Source organism: Lissotriton vulgaris, chromosome 4_1 (assembly GCF_964263255.1).
Source record: "Lissotriton vulgaris chromosome 4_1, aLisVul1.2, whole genome shotgun sequence".
Classification (NCBI taxonomy): Eukaryota; Metazoa; Chordata; class Amphibia; order Caudata; family Salamandridae; genus Lissotriton; species Lissotriton vulgaris.
In genome coordinates, this window is record NC_141691.1 from 90,954,288 (window position 1) to 90,981,380 (window position 27,093).

General features: G+C 45.9%; 1 protein-coding gene across 1 annotated transcript in view; it reads left to right on the forward strand.

Annotated features, from left to right (window-relative positions):
* OPHN1 (oligophrenin 1) overlaps positions 1-27,093 on the forward strand; it is a 702,970-nt gene that overhangs the window by 534,602 nt on the left and 141,275 nt on the right. Inside the window, exons 16-18 of the mRNA XM_086918347.1 lie at positions 5,640-5,698; positions 7,683-7,788; positions 16,613-16,772. Coding sequence (XP_086774473.1) covers positions 5,640-5,698; positions 7,683-7,788; positions 16,613-16,772 — 325 coding nt within the window. The remainder of the gene's footprint in view (positions 1-5,639; positions 5,699-7,682; positions 7,789-16,612; positions 16,773-27,093) is intronic.

Here is a 27,093-nt window from a genome sequence, read left to right on the forward strand (position 1 = left end):
TCTCCACTCACATTTCCCTGGCATGGGAGCAGCACCATCTCTATCGATCTCTCTCCTAGTGTCTCCTGACTTTAGACACGATCCCGCAACTGGTTCTACCACAACCTGATATTCCGGGGCTGTCGGCCCCATCTCAACAGATTGAAGAGTTCTGCTCAGCTATTCTCCGATCTTTGGTTCCTTGCTGACTCCCTCTGGTGTGCCTTCAAGCCCGAAGTAGCTGAGCGGCCTTCCATGCAGCCTACCAGTGGGTTTGCCCTCGTCTCGAGATGCTCCCTCTGAGCTAGTCACAATACCTTCAACTCCGAGTCTGTCCTCACCTTTGATGCTGCGGTCCCAGGGAATATTCTTTGAATTTAAATTCTGGCACCAAATCTGTTGATGCCGGATGAGGAGGTACCTATAGTCCTGCCTGTCTGACTTCAATTGGTCACTGGTCCGACCTCGACTGAAGTTGCACCAGATGACAATTGCGGGGCTGCTCCCTCCATTTGGTCTGCCATCTCCACAAAGGAGACGGCACACCTTACACTCATTTGTCAGCACTGACTCGGACAACGATTACAATACAGGTGATGAGTTTGCCTCGCCCTACTAAGATGATAATTGGTATGATGATTTGCACGAGGCTAGGGGTCTCAATACTGCTACAGAAAAATACCTTCTCACCTCCCTGGGCCAGCCATAAAAGAATCTTCTTCCTACATCATGGTACTAGCGACCGAATCCTTGACCTCTAGCTTGGACCTTGAGGTTCTCCAGCTGGGGCAGACTACTTCTGACCTACTTTTAGCATTCAAGGAGGCACTAACGGATTCCTTATTGGGGCCTGGGCCAAACCTTGCTCTGGCCCTCCAGTCAACAGACAAATTGCAAGACAATCGGCCAGCCCCAGGCGATCCTACATCTTCTCTCAGCACCCTTCCCTGAAAGTTTAGTGGTGCTTGCGTCTATAACCCGGTCTAAACCTAACACCTTTCCCTAAACACATGGAAACATTTGGGAAGTGAGCTTTTTCTTCTACCAGACTGGCTCCCCGATCAGCAAACTCCAGCTGCCTTCTGGGATACTACTTCCACGCCCTTTGGGACTCTGTGGTGGAGGTCCTCACTAGTGTCCCCAAAGATTTCAGACATGCCCCTGTCCAGGCTATCCTAGACAATGGTGATACAGCCAAGTTCACAATTCATTGAAGCTTGGGCACCACTGATTCCATCATGCAAGCCATTGGCATCAGTGTTGCAATTCACCGCCATTCTTGGCTGCAATCCACAAAGTTCTCAGGCGATGTCCAGTCCTCCCTTATGGACATTCTCTTCGATGGGACTAACCTATTTGGGGTGAAGGCTGATTCTGCTTTGGAGTCTTTTAAGGAGAACCTATCCACCCTGTGAAGCACACCACCCTTACCACTCCTTTCTGAGGTCTTTTAGAAGTACCCCATACTGCCAGCCTGTCCAGCCTCTGGAAGGTACCCAGCAGTTTCATGGTTGAGGCTGTGGTGTCTACCGTTCCCGCAGCCAAAATCAACGGGCTGCCCAGTCCACTACTTCCTCTGGAGCCTCACCTGTAATGCTCCTTTAGCATGCCCTAAGGAGAGCACAGCCACCCGGTGAAAGGCAGTATCCAACAATTCATTCCGTTTTGCCAAGCAATAACTTCAGACATGTGAGTTCTGCGGATCATCTGCAAAGTCTGTGCCTTACCTATCATTTTATCTCCGCCACACCTTCCGCGAACCCCCTCCCCCTCAACTGATGGAGGACCTTCTTTTTAATTTGCAGAAGGAAGTGCATGGAGCTGGATGGTGGCGTAGGACATACAGGATGCCTATTTCCATATTCGTGTCGTGCCGACCCATCCACGCTACCTACGGTTCATGGTGGTACAGGAGCATATTCAGTTGACTGTGCTCCCTTTGATCTCACTAGCACCCCTCGGGTGTTCATGAAAGTGATTGTAGTGGTGGTGGTGGCAGCACAGCTTTGGAGGTCAGGGGTTCCAGTCCTTCCCTACCTCGATGACTGGCCGGTGAGGGCAGGTTTACCCCATTCAGTTGTCACACACCTCCAGACTACCACACCTTCTTATATGCTCCCCTTCATTTGATCCATTCTGGACATGCTTCAGTTTTGTGCCTTTCCCCCGGGAAAGAGAGTCCAGGACATTCAGGGTATGATCCTGCTATTTCAGCCCTGGTCCTTGATTTCAGTATGGTCGACTCTGAGGCTGCTGGAACTGATAGCCTCCTACACAGTACACCAGGGGGTATATGCAGGCTCTGCAGTGGGACTTGAAGTTGCAGTGGGCCCAGCATCAAGGGGACTTCTCTGACCACATCCAGATTTTGTAAGCGACTGTAAACAACCTGCAGTGGTGTTTACTGGACCGCGGATGGCTCAACAGCAGACCCCCTCTCCCTCCCTCACCCAGAGCTGACAGTAGTGACTAATGCGTCACTTCTGGGTTGGGGCGACCACCTGGGAAAGTTGAAGGTCAGAGGCCTCTGCCCTCCAGCAGAGTCTTGGTTCTGAGGGCTATCTGCTTGATGTTGAAAGCATTCCTTCCATCCATCAGAGAGAGGATGGTACCAGTGCTCATGGACAACACCACTGCCATGTAATACTGTAACAAACAGGGCAGGCTGGGGTTACAAACTATGTACAGAAGGCCCTGCACCTCTGAAAATGGCTGAGCAATCAAAGGAATTTCCTGGTGGTCAACCATCTGGCAAGATCGTTGAATGCCTGGGCTGGCAAGCTCAGCTGCCATGGCCTAGTGGATCACGAGTGGCAGTTACACCCAGAGGTGGCGTAAGGGCACTTTGGTGAATGGGGAGAACTATGGTTCGATCTGTTCTCCACTGCAGAGAACGCGCAATGTCAGCACTTATGCCCGCTAGAGTTTCCAATGTGTCCCTTTCTCTCGAAGATGGGTGTGCCCTCGAGAACACAGGGGTCTTGTATGCCTTTCCACCAACATCACTCCTGCGTTGAGTTCTCCAGAACATCAGGAAGTTATCCTAGAGGCTCCGGATTGGGAATCAAGAGTTTGGTATCCAGAACTCCTGGGCTTGAGCATATGTCCTGTTAGGCTACCCCTCTGGGAGGATGTGCTGTGGAAACAGCAGGTCCGGGTTTTGCACCAGAGCTTTAGTAATCTCCGCCTTCATCCTGGAGTTTGAGCAGCGACAACTGCACATCTTCGACCTTCCTCTGGAGGTGGTGGACATCATCTTGGCAGCCAGGCGTCAATCGACTAAAACTATAAATGCCTTTCGTTGGGACAAATTTGTAGCTTGGTGCAGCACTCTCCGGATAGACCCCCCTCCAGGCAAAGTTATCTGATAATCTGTTTTGGCATTTGCCCGGAAAGGTTTTCCCTGGGCACTGATAAAGTATGTATTTACGCTCTTTTGGCTTTTCTGTCGTTGCTGGATCAGCCATCATTGTTTAGCTTCCAGCTGTTAAGCATTTTTTAAAAGAGTTGCAACATCTGATTTCTCCCTACCCCTTTGTCATGCCACAGTGGGACCTTAATTTGGTACTTCCTCCCTGATATGTATCCCTTCAGCCACTTCACAGCTGTCCCTTGCGGCTTGTCAGCCTCAAGACAGTGTTTCTTGTCTCCGTAACGTCAGCGATGTGAATGATTGCGCTTAAAGCTCTTTGTGTCAAACTGCCGTACACTGTAAACGTGATGAAGACTGGTGCTCAGCTTCTATTTAGTCGTTGTGGATTGGTTTGGTTTTTAAAGTTCCAGGTGCCACCTGGGTGACGTCTCTTGTCCTGGACGCCTGTGTAAATGAATAACAAGAAAGTGCTTCTAATATGTCATTAGTTGCATCCCCTGGCGCACACTTTTATCTCCAACATGGTTAGTCTAGGATTCCTTTAAAAAAGTATAACTCAATTTCGTTGTTTGATTCAACACATTCTTTATTCCATTGTTCATATATCCGAAATAGTTTCCATTTCAAATATTTTCTTAGTATTCCATTTATATATCATTAAATTCCTTTGACATCATAGCTTTGTCCAATGCATTTCGGGCATTGTGTGCCCTTCATCAGGGAACATGTGATGTCGGCGGTAGAACGTGTCACGGAACAAATTATGGGGCGCGTAGCTTCAAGCGTAAAACGCACATCATACCGAACGAACGAGAAAGAAGGGAAACACGCTACGCGCCCCCATAATTTGTTCCGTGACACTTTCTACCACCGACATCACATTTAATGATATGTAAATGGAATACTAAGAAAAGATTTGAAATGGAAACAATTTTGGATATATGAACAATGGAATAAAGAATGTGTTGAATCAAACAACGAAATTGAGTTATACTTTTTTGAAAGGAATCCTAGACTAACCATCTTGGAGACAAAAGTGTGTGCCAGGGGATGCAACTAATGACATATTAGAAGCACTTTCTTGTGAAACTGCCGTACACCACATTCTTCCCAGACAAACTGGTTTTGCAGACACAGTCCTCTTTCTTGCCTAAAGTTGTGTTGTCTTTCCACGTTGGTCAAACCATCACCTGGCTGGCGTTTTATGCTTTTAGACTCCATCGCTTGAACCCCAAAAGAACACTAAGCTTTTATATAGATGGACCAAAGAACAATGGGTTGAAAACCACTCTTTGGAGTGTTCTCTTGAGCGAAAGAAAGCAAGGCTGCGCAGAAGAGAACCATCTCCACCTGGATCATGCTCCGCATTAGTATCTGTTACACTTTGGCTGAAAAGCAGCCTCTGGAAGGACTACATGGAATTCTACCAGGGCCTAAGCTGTTACCACTGCAATGGCCCACGGAGACCCTCTCCTGGACAGTTGCCAGGTGGCAATGGGGGCATTTTTCCATAGGTCCGCAAAGCACTATTGTCTGGACAATCTGGTTTGCTGATAATGGTATTTTGTCTGCTTGGTCCTGCAGGACTTTCTGGTTTTAGTCCAACTTAAGGCCCATCTCTATTTTGGTTTCAATTCTGAAAGTGAGGTGAGGTTAGAATCTCCATCCCATCAGAAGAACAAGCTACTTACCTTCGGTAATGCTTTTTCTGGTAGAGACTGTCTAGCTGCAGATTCCTCACCAACCTCCCCATCCTCCCCATTCTGTGGTTGGCCTGTACCCTTTAATAAGATCCCAAGTCTAGGAATCTGCACACTGGTCACACCAATCTGGGTTTGGGGCTCAGTGGCAGGGGGTGAGGAGAGTGTCAAAAGCAACTGACGTCAGCGTACTGGAGTGGCGCCTATTCAAGGCTCTGCATGTTATTCTTGTGCAGAAGAGTGTCAGTGTGGAGTCGCATGGTGCTACCTACCGGTGTGCAGAGATACTGCTGAAAAGTTTCCAGATTCACTCTGACGCCTGAGGAATATGCAAGAGGTGAAGAATGTTTCTACCGGAAAGATTGTTACTATAGGTAAGTAACTTTGACATCTAGTAAGTGTACTTAATGTAGAAATGCTTTTTATGACCATGGGAACTTGAGGCAACATACTTGTCTCATCTGTTGTCAGGAGTATGTATAACATCTAGATATTAATGAGATATGACCAGAACATACTAATGCCTGATTTTCACTTGAGTTGATATGATACGTTCCTGTCTATAATCCATTTTCTTTCTTTTTTAGGAACCTTTCTGAACCCATCATGACATATAAGCATCATCGGGAACTTGTCTCAGCTGCTAGTAAGTCCACATGTTCAATTATTTTTCAAAACATAAGAACGTTTTAAAAGACAAAATCTAGTGTTGAATAATTTAGGGATGGGGAGTGAATGAAATCTCAGGCACCGTGCTGCCACACATGACAAGCCGGTCGTTTGGTACCACAGGTAAACTGAGTTGGTGGCAAGAAGCTCCAGGCTAGTGTTGAATTTTAATGTCAGTACCACGTCACAGACACTCAAAAATTGTTTGTGGAAGTACGGTTCTCCCATTGTCAATACGGTAACTCTTCCTTGACAGTGCTTCGAACCATGTCTGGTGTTATGTCCATGCTGGGATTAGGTAGTTATGGAAATGAATCTATCAAGAAAACCTGAATCATGCATTTTTAATGGCAAAAAGTGGTAATAGCATTTGTGGTTTTGGTTCCAATATTTTAAAATAAAAATAAACAGCATAGCAACTAAATATTTTAGGTTATTACCCTTTAGAAAAAGAGTTTATTTTTTATTTTTTTATAGTTATGGTCTGGATTGGTACTATAGGTTGGGCAAGGGGTAGTTAAGCATGTTACCTAGTAGGATTATTGATGGAATCAGGGTCATAGTAGGATATGGAAGAGGGATAGTTAAGGTTAGAGATAATGTTAGTGTTACCGCTAGGTTTATGTTATTTGCAAGAGATAGGGCTTTGCATAGTGTTAGGGTTAGGATCAGTGTTAGATTTCGGGCAACTTCTAGGTTTAGAGATGCAGTATTAATCCCGCCCGTGCAAATGAGAAAGTAAAAAATATACTAATGGATGACTATGGTAAATGTACCTGTGGGCAAGATTTAAAATGTACTAGCGTTCACTTTGTAATGGATTGCCCAAATTTGATATCAGTACTGCGGATGGTATTAAGGCCACTCTTTTTAAAATATGGAATAAGTAGAAGGTTGCAAGCAATTAAGCTACTTACGGATATGCAGAGCTTAGAGAGTGCAATCGCCTTGGCGAAATTTATACAAGTAGCCAAAAGATTTCTTATGGAACAATGATATGAAATAGGGTGGTCTAAGATGTGATAAATTGATTGAAATAGAATGTCTGTAATCATTTTATGTATTGTAATCTTTAGGTATCTTATCGTGACTTATAGTGTGTTATTCTAAAAATATGTTTTTATGAGAATATAATGTAATTGGTTTTTAGGATTTAAGAATTTTTAACAATTGTATTTTTATCTTGTGATAGGATGAATATGTAGTTTAAAAGCCAAACGGTCATAATAACTTATCTTTTGATTGATTGAGATGAGGTTAGGCGTAGCAATAGGGTCATGGTTAGAATTAGTGCTACTTTTAAGCAAGTGTTACATTCAGAGATGCGTTTAGTGATAACATTAGGGTTAAAATTAGTGTTAAGGTAAGTGTTAGGTTTAGTCATGCGATTTGGGAAAGCATTAGGGTTCGATTTAGCTTTAGGCTCGGGGGTTATGATTAATGTTAGTGTTAGCTTTAAGGTAAGTGTTATGTTCAGGAATGCAGTTAGTGATCGCGTTAGAGTTAGATTTAGAGTTTAGATCATGTTTAGGGTTAGTATTAACGTTTGGTTTAATGTAACTACTAGGTTTCGGGATAGAATTAGGGTTCGAGATAGGGTACGGGATAAGATTAGTGTTACTTTGGGTGAAGACAAACAAAAATCCCTTTTTACAAAGTGAGTTCATTATGACCGGTTTGTATTGGCAGATCATGTAATGTCAAGCAAAAGTGTGCTACTCTTCAAGGAGGTTTCTCAGTGACTATTTCTTAACCTCTGAATTTGCCATAATGACATAGATCTATTGATGCCTTGTTGGCACAGTCACTGATGCTGTGATGGTGTCTCCTTTGGCATCAGCACCAGTCCTCATTCACCGCGTAGTGCTATGAAGTATTGATTGTCTAATGCTGCCCGACTCAAGCTTTACTTTCTGTAATAGCCACAGTTCTGAGAGTTCTCCTTTGCTTTTAATTTTTAGAATCTGAGAACCTGGATTACCGTCTTGGAGCCATCCATTCCCTGGTTTACAAAATACCTGAAAAGAATCGAGAGATGCTCGAGCTACTTATACGACACCTAGTCAGGTAATCTTTCCCTTCACGTCTGATATTTAATATTTGTGATGCCAGTGAAAATTGGATAGGGCAAGACTGCAGGTAACAGAATATTGTCTTATCACTCTAATGTGTTCATATTTATCATGAGGAATTCAGGCATTCTGTCAAGTGAAATTCATACAATATTCCACCCATCACCTTTTTGTATTCCTCATTGCAATGTCCCAGGTGTGTCAGGTATGCTCAAACTTTGCCCCCCCCCCACCTCCCCCCTCTGCTATCTGTGCCATAGAACAGAAGCAGCCCCAACTGGTTGAAACCGGTCTGTAGTAGTTTGCATTCCAGTTCACGGGGAGCTGACCTGGCATTTTGGGTTGGGCTGGTCTTATTGGAGCAGACTGATTTTAATATGGCTGGTTGCTGTCTAGAGTGGTATGGTGGGCAAAAACAATGGCCTGGAATGCGGCCAGAGTAATTACCAGTGGCTGGCTGACATTAACGTAAGCCTTCCAACCATCACGTGTTTGTTGACTACAGTGTATATAGGGACCACAGTACAACTTTCATTAAATCTCATTTCTAAGACACACCGTCGGTTCAGGCATATGGAATATATGGACAGTATAGTCAGGAATGTTGTTTACAGCTATAGGTATCAGTTGCAACCTCTTTATTGTTACCTGCAGCCCTTCGGCTTAACATTCTTTATCCCTTCTCTTTAACCCTTTGTAAATGCATCACATTTCACACTTTCTGATGAATATTTCTAACTGGAGAGGCCTCACCTTGTGAATACCTCTAGGCACTAGACTGAATGCAAAGACTTTTCTCAGCATTGCTCCCACGCAGTTAACATCCTGCAGCTCTGTAATGACTTCATGTCGTCGTCTGAATTGATGTTGAGCCACATTTAGACACCACCCCTTCGTTATGACTTCAGTTCCTTTCTTTTCATACCTTCGAATGCTGATCTGTTACTCGTTTCCAATCTTTTTCTAGGTTTCTGATGAAACTGTTTTGCTTCAAATGATTATACAGTGTGCAAGGGAACATGTGTTCACCAAAAACTACAGGGTTTATTTAAGCCGTGTAGGAACAGTTACCAACAGTTGTCTGACACAGATCGCAAAAAGTTATGCCTCTGGTGTCTAGAATCATCGCACGACTCCGAGGCTTTCAATGACTGTGCCCGAGGAACCCCAAGGAGATTTGGAACATTAAAGCCAAACTGAATGTCACGCCGGATGCTCACTGCAAAAGAAACTGATCCCTCTGTTGATGGATCAGGGCAGGGGAGAGAACTCAACAGAGTATCAGGGGAAATGTCCATTCTATTGGACCCCTGCAAATCTAAGTACAGGTTAACATTATCATAATATTCTCATCACCAAGGTTATGCTGGCTTTGGTAAGAGTCTGAACAAAACAAGTTGCGGAAGGATTGTGGGGGCAGTGTCTGTCGTACCTGAGTTGGAATGAGGTTGGACTTCAGTCGAGGTCAAGCTGGATTTGTTTTGGCATCAGACAAAATAATCCGGTTCTTCTACGGCATTGGTGGGTTTGGGGCAGGCGTTGACATGGCAAGAACCGGCATGGCATGGCATGAAACGGAAGGCATGTAAGTCCCAGCTGAAGTCCAGGGTCCAGACTCGCTCCCGCTCTTGAGGCCATAAACATGGCAGAACCTCTTCCCATTTGAAGTCCTCAGGTAAGTTGAATACAAAGAAAAGACAGAAGTGGAAGCAGGATTCCTCCCTGTCCCACCTCTCTCGTCCAAAGAAGTCGCAGACATCAAGATGCCTCTTGATCTCGGTCTTCTACTGAGGAACCAATTCCCCAACCGATGCACTCCAAGTTTCTGGATCGTCTGCAACGGGACACCAGATAGAGGCTTTCAAAGAAGCCATGCTGCATGTATTTGGAACCCTTCTGGCTTCCTGTGGCTCACATTTGGGCCCCGCGGATGCGAGGAGGTCTCTAGTCGTATTGCCATTGGCTGATCTGTCCTCCACACCATCTGTGTCTCTTGACCTCGCTATGGGGTCAGCCTTGACTCCGGGGCGGACACACAACCTGACTTCAGATCAGCACCAAGACTCAGGCCGACTCCTGCCTTGTCAATGCTTGCCCCAAACCTACCAATGCCGTAGATGAACCTGATTATTTTGATTTTTTCTTCTGCCAGTCTTGCCCTTCATTCTGTTAATGGCAGCTTCCATTTAGGAACATGCTCGCATGCTTGGTAGGATATGGTCGGCAAGGTCTTGGTAACTGTCTCGCTGTTGAAGTTTGCTCCAATGTAGCTCAGATCATCGAGGATGGCCAAGATGCTACAAAGCACATTTTTAATTTGAGGCTGAATGCTACTGACTGCTTAGGCAGGGCTGGCATGACTAGCATGGTGCTACAACATTACCCTTGGATGAGAGCTAGGGGTTTTTGGTGACCTTCAAGGATCATTAAGGATATGCCATTTGATAGCACCAGTCTCTTCGTAGAGAAGACAGATTTGGCACTGGAACACTTCAAAGAAAGCAGGGCCATAACATGCTCCCTAGGCACCAGTGCAGCACTATCCCCAACAAACATGCCTCTTCTGAGGCTTCCGATGGGGTTTTTGAGCAAAGACAATAGCAAGGCTCCCCACCCAGTCCTTCTTTAGTGTCCAGTCAGCAGAGGCAGTTTACTGCCCACTCCCCTGCCTTTCCTGCTTCAGCTCCCAAAGCTACTTTAATTTGATCTCAGTGGTACATGGCCACCCTTTAGGAAGCAGGATATGTTATTAACTTTAAGGGTGGCAGAGCATCACATCTGATAGGTGTGTCTTATAAATCATTCAACAGAGTTGCGACCTGTCCATCCCTCTCTGACCCGCCGTAAGTTCCGCCTACACTAGAGTGACTTTGGGGGACCATTTGTCCATTCTGCAGCAGGAAATCCAGACGCTTTTGGACAAAGCGTCCATAGAGAGAGTTCAGGTCCGGAAATGAGGACTGAATGTTATTCCCGTGATTTCCTGGTGCCAAAGAAGGACAGAGGCCTTTGTCTTATTCTAGACCTTTGCCCTTTGAATCTTATCCTAAAATGGACAATGTAAGGATGCTCATGCTAGCCCAGGTTCTGTCTGCCCTGGATACAGGAGACTTAATGGTAGCACTGGATCTGCAGTACATATATTCTCATATTCCCGTCCTGAAGTATCAAAGTTGCTAACCATGGTTCAAAGTGGGTCAAAAGCCTTCTCAGTTTCCCGAGCTCCTCCTGGGCTCACCAGTAATCCTCGGCAACTGTTTTTTTAAGGCAGGCTCACCACAGTCAGTCGTAGACCATCTGCAAATAACAGGGAACCCCCTAAAATTTTTGGGTCACACCTGATACCTCCGCAGAGGCTCATGTTCACCAGAGCCATTCTGGAAAGGACACTGTAAAAGACGTGCTTGACCACAAATGTATCGGCTTCAGACCCATCTCCCTACTCTACTAACATTGTTGGTGGCTGCATCACTGCTAAGTTGGGGAGGTCATCTGGGAGAGGTGAAAATCAAAGGACCTGACTCCACATCAATGTACTGGGGTTGCGGGCCATCTGATTGCCATTGAAGTTCTTCCTTGCGACCATCAAAGGGTGACTGGTTCAAGTCCTCACAGACAACAACACCACCACAATGTGATATTACAACAAGCAGGGCTGGTTGGAGTTCTGTGTCTCTGGAACTAGCAGACTCTTAGGGCTTGCCCCTGTTTGTAAACCACCTGTCTGGATCTTTAAATGTCAAGTCATCCTAATGGCTCTGGATCGGGCGAGGAGAGTGGTATCGGAACCTCTGGGTAAGAGCATCTGTCTTCGGATAAGACTGCAGCTTCAGGAGGATGGAAGGATCCCCTGTAGCAGCAGCAGGCTAGGGTCCTCCACCCATGTATGTGCAATCTACAGCTCCATGCATGGGAATTGAGTGGTGATATTTGACTGCTTTTGACCTCCCTCCCGAAGTCATGGATGTCATTCTAGCAGCCAGACATTAAACTCCAAAATCTATTTACGCCAGACTATGGGATACGTTTGTTGCCTGGTGTGTTTCCCACCATACAGACCTATTTTAAGCAAAGTTGTTGGATGTTCTGCTCGCAGTGCTGCCTTTAGCCCAGTAAGGACATGCCTTGGCTCTGTTAAAGGTAATTTGTCGCTGCTTTCGGCCTTTTGCATTACCAGACCAACAATCTATCTATAACCTATTCCATTAGTTGTGCTGCAGTGTCATTTTCCCAAAAGAATATTGTATTGTCTGAGCATGTGTTATGGTATTCTAAAGGCAAACTACTATGGTCAGTTTTTACTGATATCTCTAACAGCACCCAACAAGATCAGTTAATCTGGTTTAAACGTGAGACCAAAATTCTTGTAATGCTGGACAATTTAGATACAAACACGTGTTCCCTATGACCCAACTTGGGTCACTTATTAGGGACAACACAGTGTTACTCTGGGGAACCAAGATTTAAACTTTTGAGCTTTTGTATATTGTAATCTAAAAATTAAAATTAAGAATTAGAGTGAATGTCTTACAGTGCCACTTTTCAGAATAGTGTGGATCATCTTTGTAGATCTGCAGCAGCGACCCATTCTTGTAGTTGTAATTCAGCCTCTAGCCACTTACCCTGTTGTTCTTTTTATGGTCCTCTAGTTCTGCCAAGAGAACGGAATGTAATCTAGCCTTTTCTACATACCTTTATTAGGTTGGTCTGGCTTCTAAATATTCCTTAAAAAAAAAAAGGTTCCATTGGCCAATTGAAGTTGGTTAATCTTTCCAGATAGCCCAAGTAGGCTGCTAAGTTCTTTTTCTCGGTATCATGGAGTGGTATCAAGGGAATAAGGGACAGGAAGGCTTTCACTTACTCTACTTTTTCTTTCTTCCATATGACTCTGGATATTTCTGGATTTAAATTATTGTAACATTTCTTAGACAGCGAGCACGAAACTGTCTGAAAGAAGATATAGGCCCTGTAGAAGGATTGTTATTTTTTAAGCTTGATTCTCTCAATTTGGATTAAGGGAATGTGATGTCATGTTTTAAATTGATTTCTTAGCTGGGCAAGTACATGGGCATTTGTCAGTACTATATGGCTTACTTGCATAGCAAGATATCTTAATGAATTTGAATGTATTATTGTTTTTTCCTGGTGGAAGGATTTCAGAGCTAACTTCAAAAATCATAATTTCTGATTTTGTGTGATTGATTTTATAACTTTATATAAATATATCTGAGAGAGGCTCAGCTTATAGTTTGATTTTTGTGCACCAGGACAGACAGCTTTGTAGTGGCCTTTTATCCTTAACTTAGTGGCTCTGTAAATCGAGCATAAAAGGAAAGGGGCACCCTTGTATAGCACCTGTACTGATCGGTATATTTTCACTGATCACTCTAGGTACCTCTATTCTTTTTAGGATGTTCCATGGATACTTGAAGTTTAACAAGTTGACAGCCTTCTCAGTGTCTAAGAGAACAATGATGTCTTCTTTTTTTTTCTTTCACATATGAAATTTTTTCAACAACAAATTAAGTTTGTGCGATTAATTGATGCCCCGGTATGAAACCAGTTTGATCAGAGCCACCATGCTTGCAGTCACCAACACCAAGCAGTTTGCCATTATTTTCATAAAAATCTTATAAATGCGTTTTGGGTGCTATAAGCCGCGTTTCATAAAATCAGATTTAGTGTCTTCAAACATTCCCTGATTCCAAATGAAACTGAACAGTGTCGAAAGATGGGGTTTGAGTGCCTTACTAGGTTTTATTATAAATGTCACTACTGCACCCATCTAGTCCGAAGGTTTTCCCCCATGGAACTCCTTCATAGCCTGTACAATTGCCTACCTTTCTATTAGAGCTTTAAATAGAGATGCGTGTTCAATATTAAGGGGCGGTATTGGGAGGTGCTAATTCTGACATTATGTCTCGGAGATGTATCTTTTCCCTTCTTCTAGATGTTTTGGTCCAAGTACAGGAACCATATGCATCTTGGCCTATTATGGTGAGGTCAAAAACTCCACCCTTAACTGTGAGGGGGGTAGGGGTAAGCTGTCTGTGTTGTTTTTAGCTTTGCTAAAGTTTATGTATCAGTTACTGTGCCAAAATGTCACTCACATGATGATCCCTCCTAGAAGCAAATTGTAATTGTAAATGTAAATGTGGGTGTACTTGTAAAGCGCACTGCGACTCCATGGAGTATCCTGGTGCTGAAGACCGCTGGGGAACCCGTCCCGGTTTTTCCTGCGAGATGGTCCCTTTCTGGGTACCTCCAAGGTGAAACCAGGCATCCCTGGCGTCTGTGGGGGACCGTTGTAGAGATGAGGCAAGTTTAATGCCCAAAGTTGCCGAGTGTGTTCCCTGGTTTGAGTAGGCACCGAGGCGAGAATTATCGAGTCCGTTTTGACCCTGCCCACGACCCTGCCGCGTCGGGAATTGAACCCAGGCCGTTCTCTGCTTACGGGTCTGCCGCCTCTAACCAGTTGCCACACCACTCCACTCAAATTGTGCAACTGGGCAGCTGCCCTTACCTTCTATTTCATATTACACTGTTTGTAGATTATGAAATCTAATAGCAGTACCTGTGTGTGCAGCCGAGGCACACTAATATAAGATATCCTGTATGCATCTGTAGTGCACGTTCCATTTAAGTCCTTTTTGAACTTTTTTTTGTCATATGTGTTTCTTGCAAACTAATGACATTTGTTTTTTTATATATTTTAAATATTGAAACAGAGAATTATATTTCTTATTTTTCATTAGGGCATTAGCACCATTCTCGAAAGTAGGAGCACATAGCATCTTCCAGTTTCTTCATCAGGGACTTCGCATAGGGACCAAAAATAAATTGAATTATTTGAGCGTTACTGTTTTTCGACAGTACTGAAAGAGTATAACCATCAAACAGAAGTGCTGGACGTAGCATCAGACGTTATCTATGAATATTTATGGTTGGGATATATTAAACAACACCATGGCATACAACAATGTGTAATGAACCAGAAGAAAGTGGAGCGACTTGTAAAATGAAGTAAGTACAGAGAACTGTAAAGTCCTGCGGTGGACTGGGAAAGCTCCAAGGAGCGGTGAAAGAGAAGTGCCAGTGATCCCAGGTATAAGATGCAGCGGTAGCACTGGGACATGGTGTAACACATGTGCGAGTTCATGCTTGTTCCAGGTACCAGTCAGGAAGGAGGTTGGACTTTTTCGCAACATTCAATAGATGCCCAGCCTTCAGTGGACCGTATTTCAAACACACTTATGTATTCAGTTTTCATTGGCTGTGAAGCAGTGTCCATGTTGTAGTTCTTACTGTCCCAGCACACCACAAGATACAACTGTGGATAATCTGCAGAATACCCATGCCTGGTGATGCAGGGTAGTCACAGACCTACAAACAGGTGAAAGAGAAGGTATAACGTGAAGCTTTGACTCACCTCAGATACAGTATGGAGAGCACAGATCTGTGCTTATGCTTTGAAGCAAGTCACATGAGGCCTTTTCGCCTCAGCCGGTGGTCTGGGATAACCATGGCGAAACGTGTTAAAAACCTCAGGGAAAGCAACAACAGTAGTGAGCAAGTACCACCACTACCCGGTTACGTGTGCATATTATCAAAAACCACACTGCAATTGGTGCTGTAATATGTCTCACTAACAACCATAAATAGTACTACAGGAAAGCTGGAGGCGGAATGCAGAAGCCCAACATTTGAGCCACATTACCTTCCTGATGAAGTGGAGACAGAGTTTTGGCAACGCAGTGGGCTCAGTGTGGGCATCTTTAGAAGAGGTGATGCTTTTTAGCTGTTAGGTTGTCTGCAATTATTCTTGATGTAGGGAAGCAGTGCAAATGCAAAATAGAGAGACAATAGGAAAATAGAACCAATGTGATTGAAATTCACAGTAGTCGATTGTATTTTTTTTTATAAACAGATTTTTATTGAGTTGCACAAAACCACCAGAGGTACCAAGGGGCCCTCCCCACTAGGAGACACAATTACAATCCATTCAATTGAAACCACATTTGTCAAGACTAGTTGATTGTATTGCATCACCCTAAAAATGTGCTGAATGTCAGAAGAAATTCAAAAATCTTTTTGCCTCCCAATCTGGCTGAGAGGAGGTGGGTGTGTCAGGCTAAATAATGGAATGAGCAGTGAACCATTTAAAGATGGAAAGGAGAAGGCAGAATGTATGTATGCAGCACAGAAAAAATGAAAAGAGAAGAAGCAGGAATAGTAAGGAGTGAAATGTGGACCCGGGTATCGGAAAACCCTGCCCACAGAGAAAAATAAAATGAAATGACCAACCACCTACAAGTTCTAAATCTAAGTTATAAGTGTCACCTCTTCATCTTGCCTGCCTGGAACATAAACCTAATTGTTGTATATGTTTAATTTAGGACAATGTCAAACACTTCCAAAGCAATGCTACTGATTTCAGTGATGCCAAGTGGAATATAATATAAACTATAGGCTTTGTGGTGTTCATACCTCGTGCTAAGTATCCCAGGACCAACTAGGCAGGCACATACCATATGGTCTCTGATTTTGGGAACATTGGAAAAATATTTCAAATTGTGCAATTTCAAGGTCAACAGAGACTGCTTTTTAGCTAGAATTGTTTTGATGATAGGCAAGTTTCATGGTTATTTAACCTTTTTTGGTACTCTGTCTTCATTATCTTTCTTCATTTCCATTGATCCATCCTTTGACGTGTTGGGTTTTCACCATTCTCTGCTGTCTCTCTTTTGCTGTTGTCCTCACATGCCTCCCTTCCATTCCTTACTACTGTGTCACTCCCTTTCTTCCTTCTCCTCCCTCAGGGTATGCGAGCAAAGTCAGGAGAACTTGATGTCACCTTCCAACATGGCGGTTATCTTTGGACCAACACTCTTGAGGGCGCAGGAAGATACAGTGGCGGCCATGATGAACATCAAGTTCCAAAACATTGTGGTGGAGATTCTCATTGAGCAATGTGCTAAGGTAAGAGATGTGAGGCCAGGTCATTGTGACTATTTTATCCCAGATTCTTCCATCCTGTCTGACTCAATATAGATAGTCTTTTGACATATTGTTCCCCATCAGGAATACCTCAGAAAGTGTGTTTGCTAAGAATGTGCCAACAAGGAGGTTCTTTCCCCAAGTTTTGCCGTTGTCAAACCAGTGCACTGTGTGCTGTAGTTGTGTTGCAGCGTATTACAAGAATAGGTTTGGGAGGCCCAGTCTCCCATCCCCAACTAAAAGAATATCAGTGTAGCTAAACTTATCCAGCTACTTTTCCCCGCTCGGACTGAGAAGCAGATCAGTCCATATAATTCTGGGAACAAGCTGAGAGGTATAGGCACATGGATGTTTGCAAAATAAAAAGACACTGTAGAAGGAAGACCATGTTAGTTAGCAATATTCTTGCATGACAGACAAAGATAATGTCTCCCAAAGATCTACAGAGTGTTTAAGCTCTATCAGTACCCTCCCCATACTGAGTGTGTACTGGGCTATTTCTTTGTTTGTGACTTGTATCCAGAGGTATTTAAAATGTTGTTTTCCCAAGTTAAACCCAGATCTGGGAGAGACTAGCCCTCTACCCCTTTAAACTTACCCAGTGGAAATGTTTTGGATCTGTGACAGTCCTTTTTTTTTCTTTAACCTGGAGACCTTCCCAAATTGCTATAGTTCTGTGAGGAAGTGAGGGACACAATGTACTGGAAACTTAAAGTAGACCAACATGCCACTTATGTATAGCTACACCATGCTTTGTAATGCCTACTTGTATACTCCACCGTGCCAATGTTGTTCGCATGTTTCATGCCCTGGGTCCCAAGGCCACTGTGAGCAACATGGGGGACACCAGCCCTCCCTGCCGTTTGCCTCGCCGCTGTCCAGCTGTCCGAGATCCAGCTCTCAGTTTGTAGTTTCCTGGTTGGATCAGCAGATAAAAGCTTAACCCAGATGGGAAAATAGGACCAAACCCCATTTTTTCCATTACAAGCCAGATGTAGTCTCAGCACATAGTATCAAATGTGCGTTCTATGTCTAATGTTGCCAGAGCCTATTCATTGCCCGAGGTCGCTAATGTGTACATGTGTACATAAAATGCGTTTGTCTTCTGATACTGTGCATGGTACTCCTACCTGGAAGGAAGCCTGGCTGGCCCTCATGGACAAGAATGAGAGTAATACTTGGTAGATTATGTTTGCTGGAGCTTTACTAGTTAACTTCACATCTGCATTCAACATTTTTAGCAGACGATACGACAACAGTTGAGTTGGTCTTTGTCCGCTTTCGAGATCAGTACAATCACACACTTCTGTGAAGACCCTTAATATTTTATTTAATATCAGCTCTGGTATTAATTGGTACAAGTCAGCAGGTGTATTGCCTGTCCTCAGTGTTTTCTTCTTTTGTATCTCTGAAAGCATTTGCCTAAGTTTCTCTCCAGATAGCTTTGGGAGTCGTACCCCATTTAAATAACCTATCCTTTCCGTACTTAATATTACCATTTTATGTGTGTTTTCTTTCTAGGGACAACGCTGCTAAGTTCCAAGGTGATCTTGCGGCAGTTGCCGGCTGGATGACAGCCAATTGCCTCCAGCTGAACGCTAGTAAGTCGGAGGTGTTGCTGGTGGGAAAGGACCATAGGCTATGGAATGAGCGCTGGTAGCCCAGGAATCTAGGTACCCCTCCCCCTCCTAAACAGGTGGTAAAGAACTTGGGGGTCTGGATGGACTCTTCGCATAGTCTCCAGACTCAAACAAAGAAGGTAGCGGGTACCTGTTTCGGTCTCCTCCGTGGGCTGAGACCTATCCTGGGCTTCTTCGGTGCTCCGACCAGACATCTCATTATTCAGGCACTGATTATCTCTAGGCTCGATTATGTGAACTCTCTGTACCTAGGGGTAAACAAGGAAGAGGTACTAAGGTTACAGAGAGTTCAGAATGCCGGAGTTAGAGATCTTTTGGGCTTGCGTAGAGTCTGCTCAGTGTCTGGCAGTCTTCGCCGCCTTCATTGGCTGCCCGTGGCTCAAAGGATTGAGTTTAAAGCACTCTGTACAGCTTTTAAAATTCTGAAGCTTGAATTCCCAGCTCCCTGACAGATTTGCTTTCTTTCTATGTTCCCCCCCGCCAGCTTCGCTCTATGGGCCAACATTTGCTGCGGGTCCCTCACGTCAGGAAAGTCCGAGCTGGAGGTCGTTTTTTCCGCTATAGAGCGGCTGTTCTCTGGAATTCTCTGCCCCCTCATATTCGTGACCTTGAAAATCTCACTCATTTTAGGAGAGCTATTAAAACCTTTCTCTTTCCTATTGTGTAGACCGTCATCCGTATCTTTGCTGCTGTTTTGCTTCTAGCGCCGGGACTCCCCTTGGCTGGGGCAGCTGTCGCGCTCTATAAATGTTTTACATAGAAATAGAAATAGGTATTCTCCACATTCTTGGTGAGCCCCACCCTGCTGATAACATCAGAGCCCCCTTCCTGTTGCCGTCTTAGTATGCGTGTCTAAGGTTTTTCGCGTTTTAGTAACCAGGCTTTGTTCAACCTGTCTTATTTCCCCCTCTATGGCTATAACTATGTCATTTAGAGCTTGTTTTATCAGGTTGTCTTTTGGTATCCATCAGTTGTTGCATTTGCCATGGGTCTTTCTCTGGGCTCAACAGTTGTCTCCTTTTCTTAGTGTGTGTGTTCTAGCTGCATTCTCTGCACAGTGACTTGCCATATGCACTTTATTACTTTGTAAGCTTCCCACTCCAATACCCTACTCTTCGCTGTTGTCTGTTACTGTGGAAAGGACTGCATTGAGAATTCTTTTGACTCAGTCACAATGGCATCATCTGTTAGGCTTCAGGTCGGAGATACCATATTTTTTATTTTTGGTCTGGTGTTGGTCTGCATTCAATCAATCAGTTACCTCATTAAGCATGACTACTCACCTGTGAGGGTCTCAGGACGCTGGGGGAGGGAGGTACTGCGGTTCAGTCGCAGAGCCAGGTCTTGAGGTTCTTTCTGAACTGCGGCAGCGATGGCGATTGCCTGAGGTGCAGAGACAGGGAGTTCCAGGTCTTCCCAGCGTGTTAGAAGGATCTTCCTCCAGCCGTGGTATTGCGGATCTATGGGATGGTGACCTGGGCGGATGAGAAATGTTTGGCCGGAGTGTAGAATGCGAGGAAGTGGTTGAGGTATGCAGGTCTGGCATTTTGGAGGGATTTGTAGACGTGCGTGAGGAGCTTGAAGGTGATTCTTTTGTTGATAGGTAGCCAGTGTAGGTCCCTCAGGTAGCCGGTGATTTGGTTGCGGCGTGGAATGTTCAGGATGAGTCTGGCAGAGGCGTTCTGGGCATTCTGCAGTTTTTTTGCAGTTTCTGGGTAGTTCCAGCATAGAGTGCATTGCCATAGTTGAGTCTGCTTCTGGCAAGCGCATGGGAGACCGTTTTCCTGGACTCAGTGAGGATCTACTTGAAGATCTTATGAAGCAGGCAGAGCGTTTGGAAGCAGGTGGACGAAACAGCATTGTTTTGGCGGTTCATAGAGAGCGAGGAGTCCAGGACGATGCTGAGGTTTTGTGCGTGTCCCATAGTTGTGTGTGTGGGGGTGGGGGGCAGGGTTCTGAGCACTGCGGGCCACCAAGAGTCATTCCAGGTGGAGGGGGAGGAGCACAGGATTAGTACTAAGGTCTTGTCTGAGTTAAGCTTGAGGCAGCTGTCCTTTATCTAGATGGCATAAGGCCCAACAGTGAGTGGTCCAAAAGGAACATATTTAAGTGTGATATGTCTCCAAATCCCGTAAGTTGCTCCCTGTTGCCAAGATGTAGTCAATTCTGCTGTGTGTACGATGACTGTGGGAGTAAAATAAGTGCATGTGTGGTTGGATGTTGATTTTATACATCTGCCTATTAAGTCAGTTTCCCTTATAACATTCAGCACTGTAGCTTCCATTCCTGGTTTTGTCTCAGTTTTGGGGGTGTCTGTCCCCTTGTCCACTTATGACACTGTTAAGGGCACTCAGCCTTATGAATTGAATGTTTAGGTAGGAGAATGCAACCCACAAATTATTTTCCCGAATAACATCATATTGCCATTATTTGGTATATCAGTATTACTAAGCAGGTTTAAGTTCTAATTAGGAGGCCAAAAACTTTGACAATCTCCACTGAGGGTCAGTCTTTACCTTCTGCTATTGAAAAGGAATGCCCTCGGCAGTCCACACTAAGACCTCCCTGAATAAGTGGAGCAGCGGGCTGCAAAAACGGCCCTCTCCATTTCTTTCTCAGTTTAACAACTCAGACTTCAGCTAGTGTGTTTCCTGCAGCATGAAAATCTGGACACCTTGTCGCTTAAAGTAAGCATGTACTCTACCTTTTGGGGTGTACATTCATCCCCTGTATCTTCCATAAAATGAACTTGCTGTGCATTCCTGCTACCCTTTAGTCTTAATTAGTTCGTCTAGCTTATTGAAGAACTCCCTACTCCCCATAGATGCATAGCACTAGTTTTTAGGTCTCGCTGCATAGGAAAAAGAACTTTAGAAATCGATTAAGTTTTGCTGTCAAAAATGTGTATGCATTGCATTGCTTTGAATGGCAACGCACTCACGTTTGGCGATTCCCTTGCGGGAGCGAGATTTCAAACCATCTGTTTGTAATTAACAGATGGCTCCTGCTCGCTCCCGCAAGGGAAAGAGGTGCAGGCCCCCTCCTCTCTCCCCGGCCCCTGCTGCCTCTCGTCAAACTTTTTTAAAAACTTTGAGCGCAAGGGGCGCGCGCTTGTGTTTGATTGTTTTCTCCAGTGACGTCTCCGCCGTTTGGCAGCAGTTTGTCGCTAGTTGCTGGGGCCAGATGGAGTGTGTTCAGGGGAAGCTCAGCGGGTTTTGCAGAAGAGGCCATGAAATTTTCATCAAGCGACGCCTTTTGTTTTTCTTCAGTCCAGTACAAAAGGGTAAGAGTATAATTTCCCCGCCCCCTCACTCTTGCCCTTTAATTTCTGACTGATCTGTACCTTTGAGTTTTCAAATTATGTGTGACAAATGAGTGCGGAGTTTCATGGAGAAGTTGTGGGAGGGCGGCAGTCCCCAAGGCAACAGATTGCTTTAGTAAATGGTGCCTGGCCAGCTGCAGCAGGCCAGAGACCTTGAAGCTGCAGGCCCAGCGGCCAGGCCTTGTTCACAAAACTTTCGGATCTGGTGAGGGCAAGGCAATGGCATGAGTTATCTTTTAATTTTGCATCTAAATTGTCTGTCGTGCCCTGGGTCTCCTGTGGAAAGGGGGGGAGGGGAGGTGTCTTGGGATGTGCTGGCACAGGGCACTGCACTACTGCTCCTAGTTGTAATACTTTCTAGTAATCTCACCGTCCCCTAAAATGTAGCACTTATTTAGTTTTATTTTGACACATAGCGCTGATAACAGCTACCCTTCCCAGCAACATTGGTAAATACTACGGAGCACACGATTAAAGAAATATCTTAGACAACACATAGTTGAGTGGAAAAACGATTTTGCTGTAGGTTTATTTCAGGAAATGAAATATGCCAAGTGATTTGAACTACCGCCTGCGGATCTTGGAAACTAGGTGTTCGAGGCATGTGGGCCGCTAAATTCATATCTTGTGCATAGATCGCCGCCTAGTGTTGGGTCCGGATGATTGCACCTTGTTGTCCTGGAAGAGTCTTCGAAGTATCACGAGATAGGTGGCTCCTCCCCTGGACTACAGTGCGCATGGGCATCATCTCCATCCTCAGATTGTTTTTTTCCGCCATTGGGTTCGGATGTGTTCCGTGACTCTCGTTCGGAACCTATTGGAAAAACTTGTTTTCTTCAGGCCAAAAGGCCTCTTTAAGCGTCGGTATTGTACTTCGTTCGGTTCTGAGTTAACTTATCCGGTTTCCCGGATACTTGAGCACGTGTGCTCCTAGCTTTTTAGGCCCGATCGAAGTTTGACATCGACGATGGAATTCCAGGCCCCGTTTAAACGTTGCCCAGTCTGTAACGCGAAGTACCCTCTCTCAGATGTGCACCCTGTGTGCAACAGATGTCTGTCTCCAGACCACGACGAGGAGAGTTGCTTGGCCTGTTCGAAATTCAGGTCGGAAGAGGCGCTCGCTCTTCGACGTGAGGCGACACTACCGGCGCGGAGAGCGTCGGATGTGGAGGATATCTTCGAGGCTGGGGACGACGAGGGCGTCCAAGCGGAGGAACCGAAGCACTTCTCCGACCCGGCCTCCTGTCAAGAATCTTACTACGGAGAAGAGGTAGACGATGAAAACATCGAAGTCGATGAAGCCGTCGAGGTAAGAGACGACGGTATTGCCATTGGAGCCGCAGAGGGCGGCTCCAGCGATGAGCAAGACCCAACCGAAGCTTCGGGGGTCGAAAGTGACACTGTCTTGTCAAAGGCTCAGGTCGAAGCATCGCCGGAAGGCCTTAGCCAAGATCTTTATACTCATTCTACAGCCCCGCAACCTGGCCCGGCTAAGAATATTTCAGAGCCTTCGGTGGGTACGCCTTCGAAAACGAAAACGAAACTGACTAAAGACAAATCGAAACCGAAACCGAAACTGGTCAAACCAGTATTCGTTTCGCAAAGCCTTGTTCCATCGGATCCCAAGAAGGCTCGGAGTGTCATTGCCCCTTCGGGGTCACAAACGGGTGCCAACCCGAAGATCGGTACATCCAAGAAGCTGCCAAATGCCAAAGAAGACCGAGCGACGTCATCTAAGGCTGCCCCCGGGGGCGTGGACACTGAAGACGGACTTAAGTCGCAGCCGCCCCTCAGTCCGAATGCATACAAGTCAATGCTGGTGAAGGTTCTCGAAGACAAGCACAAAATGGCCACGTTGGAACGTGACGCATCAAGGCGCGGCCATTTTGGAAATCCCAGCGCAATGACTGGCTCGACGTTGGCGATGGCCGTGAAAAAAGTCAAACAGCCATCGGGGCCTCCACCTATAGTTTTTGGACTGCCTCCGACAGCAAGACCTAAAACGTCTAAGCCGGCACAGGGCACCGACCCTGGGAAAATGATGTTAAAACTTAAGGGGTCGACCGCCACTCCTGAAGGCGTCGGTTCCAGTCAACCTTCTTCTGAAGGCTCAAAGAAGTTGTACATTGACTCTGCAACCGGAAGACTCACCCTTTTCAAATGGAAGATCTTGCTGGAGGAGCCAATGGAATCCTATCAAATTCCACTTAAAAGGAAAAGAGACTCTGCTTCCTCGCCAGTTCTTTTCGAGTCCGTAAAGGCCTTATGGACAAGCCTTTACACATTCCCCCACACGCACTGAAGATGGTGGGGGGGGATGACCAAAATGACGAGCAGTTCAACTATCCTGATGACTCTAATCAGGATGACTCGCAGGATGTGCTCGACCATCAAGGCACGGCGGACACCCAGTGTTACCAAGGAAAAACGGCCCCGCAGAGGATACTGCGGCGTTCAACGCTCTAATTGAAAGGGCAGCGTTGAACCATGATGTGGTCATGCAGGCAGACCCAGTTGAGGAGGACTTTCTGTTTGATACCTTCTCTACGTCGGACAGATCAGTGAAGACGCTGCCGATGCTGAAGGGTGTCCTTAAGCACGCCAATGACATTTTCAAGGACACAACCAGAGCAAGGGTGGTGAGCCCACGTATTGAAAAGAAATACAGGCCTGCTCCTGTGGACCCTACGTATATAAGGGGTCAATTGCCATTGGACTCTTTGGTGGTCTCCAATGCCCGGAAGAGGGCGAACTCACAAACAAGTGGTGATGCTCCTCCCCCAGACAAAGAATCTAAAGTATTAGAAGCCTCTGGGAAAAGGGTTGCTGCGCACGCAGCGAATATTTGGAGAATAGCCAATACACAAGCTCTACTGGCTAGATACGATAGGGCTCACTATGATACACTAGAGCAATTGTTGCAACACTTGCCTGATGCATATAGAGAGGGGGCGGAAATGTTGATTCAGGAAGGGAAACTGAAATCCAACGCTTCTATCAAGTGTGCCCTAGATTCAGCAGACACTGCAGCCAGGGCCATTAACACTAGTGTGATGCTCAGGAGGCAGGCATGGTTACGAATTTCAGGGTTTAAGCCAGAAATACAAACAAGTTTGCTCAATCACCCCGTTAACCCAGATTTCCTGTTTGGGCCTGACTTTGACACGATTCTTGAAAAGATCAAGAAGGACACCGAGACGGCTAAGTCTATGGGGGCCTTGCAGTCTCAAGAGTTCAGAGGGGGTTCTTTCATCGCTCAGGTGGCAGAGGGCCGTCAAGGGGGCAAACATCTCAGCAAACACAATACAATAAAGGTGGTGCACAGACCACCTTTAACAAAACCAATAGAGGTGGATACCGTGGTAACAGCACCAAAGGCAGAGGACGTGGAAATAATAACACCAGGTCCTCGGCAAATACCAAACAGTGACGTCTTGTCACTGCCCCCGGACCATATAACACCGGTCGGGGGACGACTTCAGCAGTTCCTGCCAGTCTGGGAAGGCATTACCACAGACAGGTGGGTGAGGCAACTTATCCAGTACCGGTATTGTTTAGAACTGACATCCACTCCACCCGACATACCACCAAGACACCATCCTATGTCCGCAGAGCACTTAACCTTATTACAGCAAGAAGTGGCCAGCATGCTGCAAAAAGGGGCCATAGAACTGGTGCCTCTAGAGGAGCACAGAACAGGGGTGTACTCTCTCTATTTCCTGGTCCCAAAGAAGGACGGGTCTCTCAGACCCATTCTGGATCTGAGACCCTTGAATCTATACATCCTTTCAGAACATTTCCACATGCTGACTCTGCAGCAGGTTCTGCCATTGCTCAGTCAGGGGGATTTCCTGGCAACTCTGCATCTGAAGGATGCGTATTTCCATATACCTATACATCAGGCACACAGGAAATACCTCAGGTTCACTATACAGAACAAGCGTTACCAGTTCAAGGTGCTACCCTTTGGAGTGACCACTGCTCCCAGAGTGTTCACCAAGTGCTTGGCGACAGTGGCGGCACACCTTCGGAGACAACACATTCATGTCTACCCTTACCTGGACGACTGGCTTGTGCAAGCGAAGTCGGCCCAGCAGTGCGCCAGCCACGTGTCCCGCACAATACATCTTCTGCACAGTTTGGGATTTTCTCTGAACTATCCCAAGTCGCATCTTCAACCCGCTCAAGTACAGCAGTACCTAGGAGCGACGTTGGACACTGTGACAGCTACAGCCCAGCCAAACTCAGTGCGAATCGACAGCATGCAACTGCTGATTCGCAAATTCAGACCACAACACTCACTACAGGCGCGAGTGTTTCTGCAGTTGATAGGCATGATGGCCTCCTGCATATTCATAGTCCCGCACGCGAGACTTCACATGCGTCTTCCCCAAGTGTGTTTAGCACAGCAGTGGAATCAGGCTCAAGGACAATTGAAAGACCTAGTGTTGGTGACCGGTCGTGCGTACAACTCTCTGCATTGGTGGAATCCACGCAACCTTTACAAGGGACGACCGTTCCAAGAGCCTGTACCACAAATAGTGCTCAGGACGGACGCATCCCTCCTGGGGTGGGGGGGGGGCGCATCTCCTTCATTATACAGTGCAGGGACTATGGTCGGATCAACAGAAGAAGATGCACATCAATCTGCTGGAATTGATGGCAATCTTCATGGCAATGAAGGCTTTCAAGATACATCTGTGCAACAAGGTTGTGTTGATCCGGACGGACAAAATGACGGCCATGTATTACATTCAGAAGCAGGGAGGTACTCACTCTCCGCAGTTGTCTCACTTGGCACAGAGCATGTGAAAGTGGGCCATTCAGAGGAACATTTTCCTTATGGCACAGCACCTCCCAGGCCAGGACAACCAGATGGCGGATCTGCTCAGCAGGCACAGCCATCAGGTGTAGGAGATTCATCCTTCAGGTGTGGGAGATTCATCCTTCGGTGCTGCAACCGTACTTCCAGCAGTGGGGACATCCAGAAATCGACCTGTTCGCCACAAACGAGAACGCAAAATGCCCAAGCTTCGCCGCCAGGTTCCCACACCCGCGGTCTCAGGGCAATGCGATATGGATGAACTGGTCAGGCAGATTTGCGTACGCTTTTCCGCCGGCCCCGCTCATACCTCTGGTGGCACGGAAACTCAGACAGCACTCGATGACTCTCATCCTGGTTGCTCCAACGTGGGCGAGGCAAGCATGGTACACCACGTTCCTAGAACTTTCCGTGGTGCCTCATCAAAGACTGCGTCTTACACCCAGTCTTCTCACTCAGAGCCATGGCGAGGTTCAGCACCCACATCCACAACAGTTAAACCTTGCGATATGGCTCCTG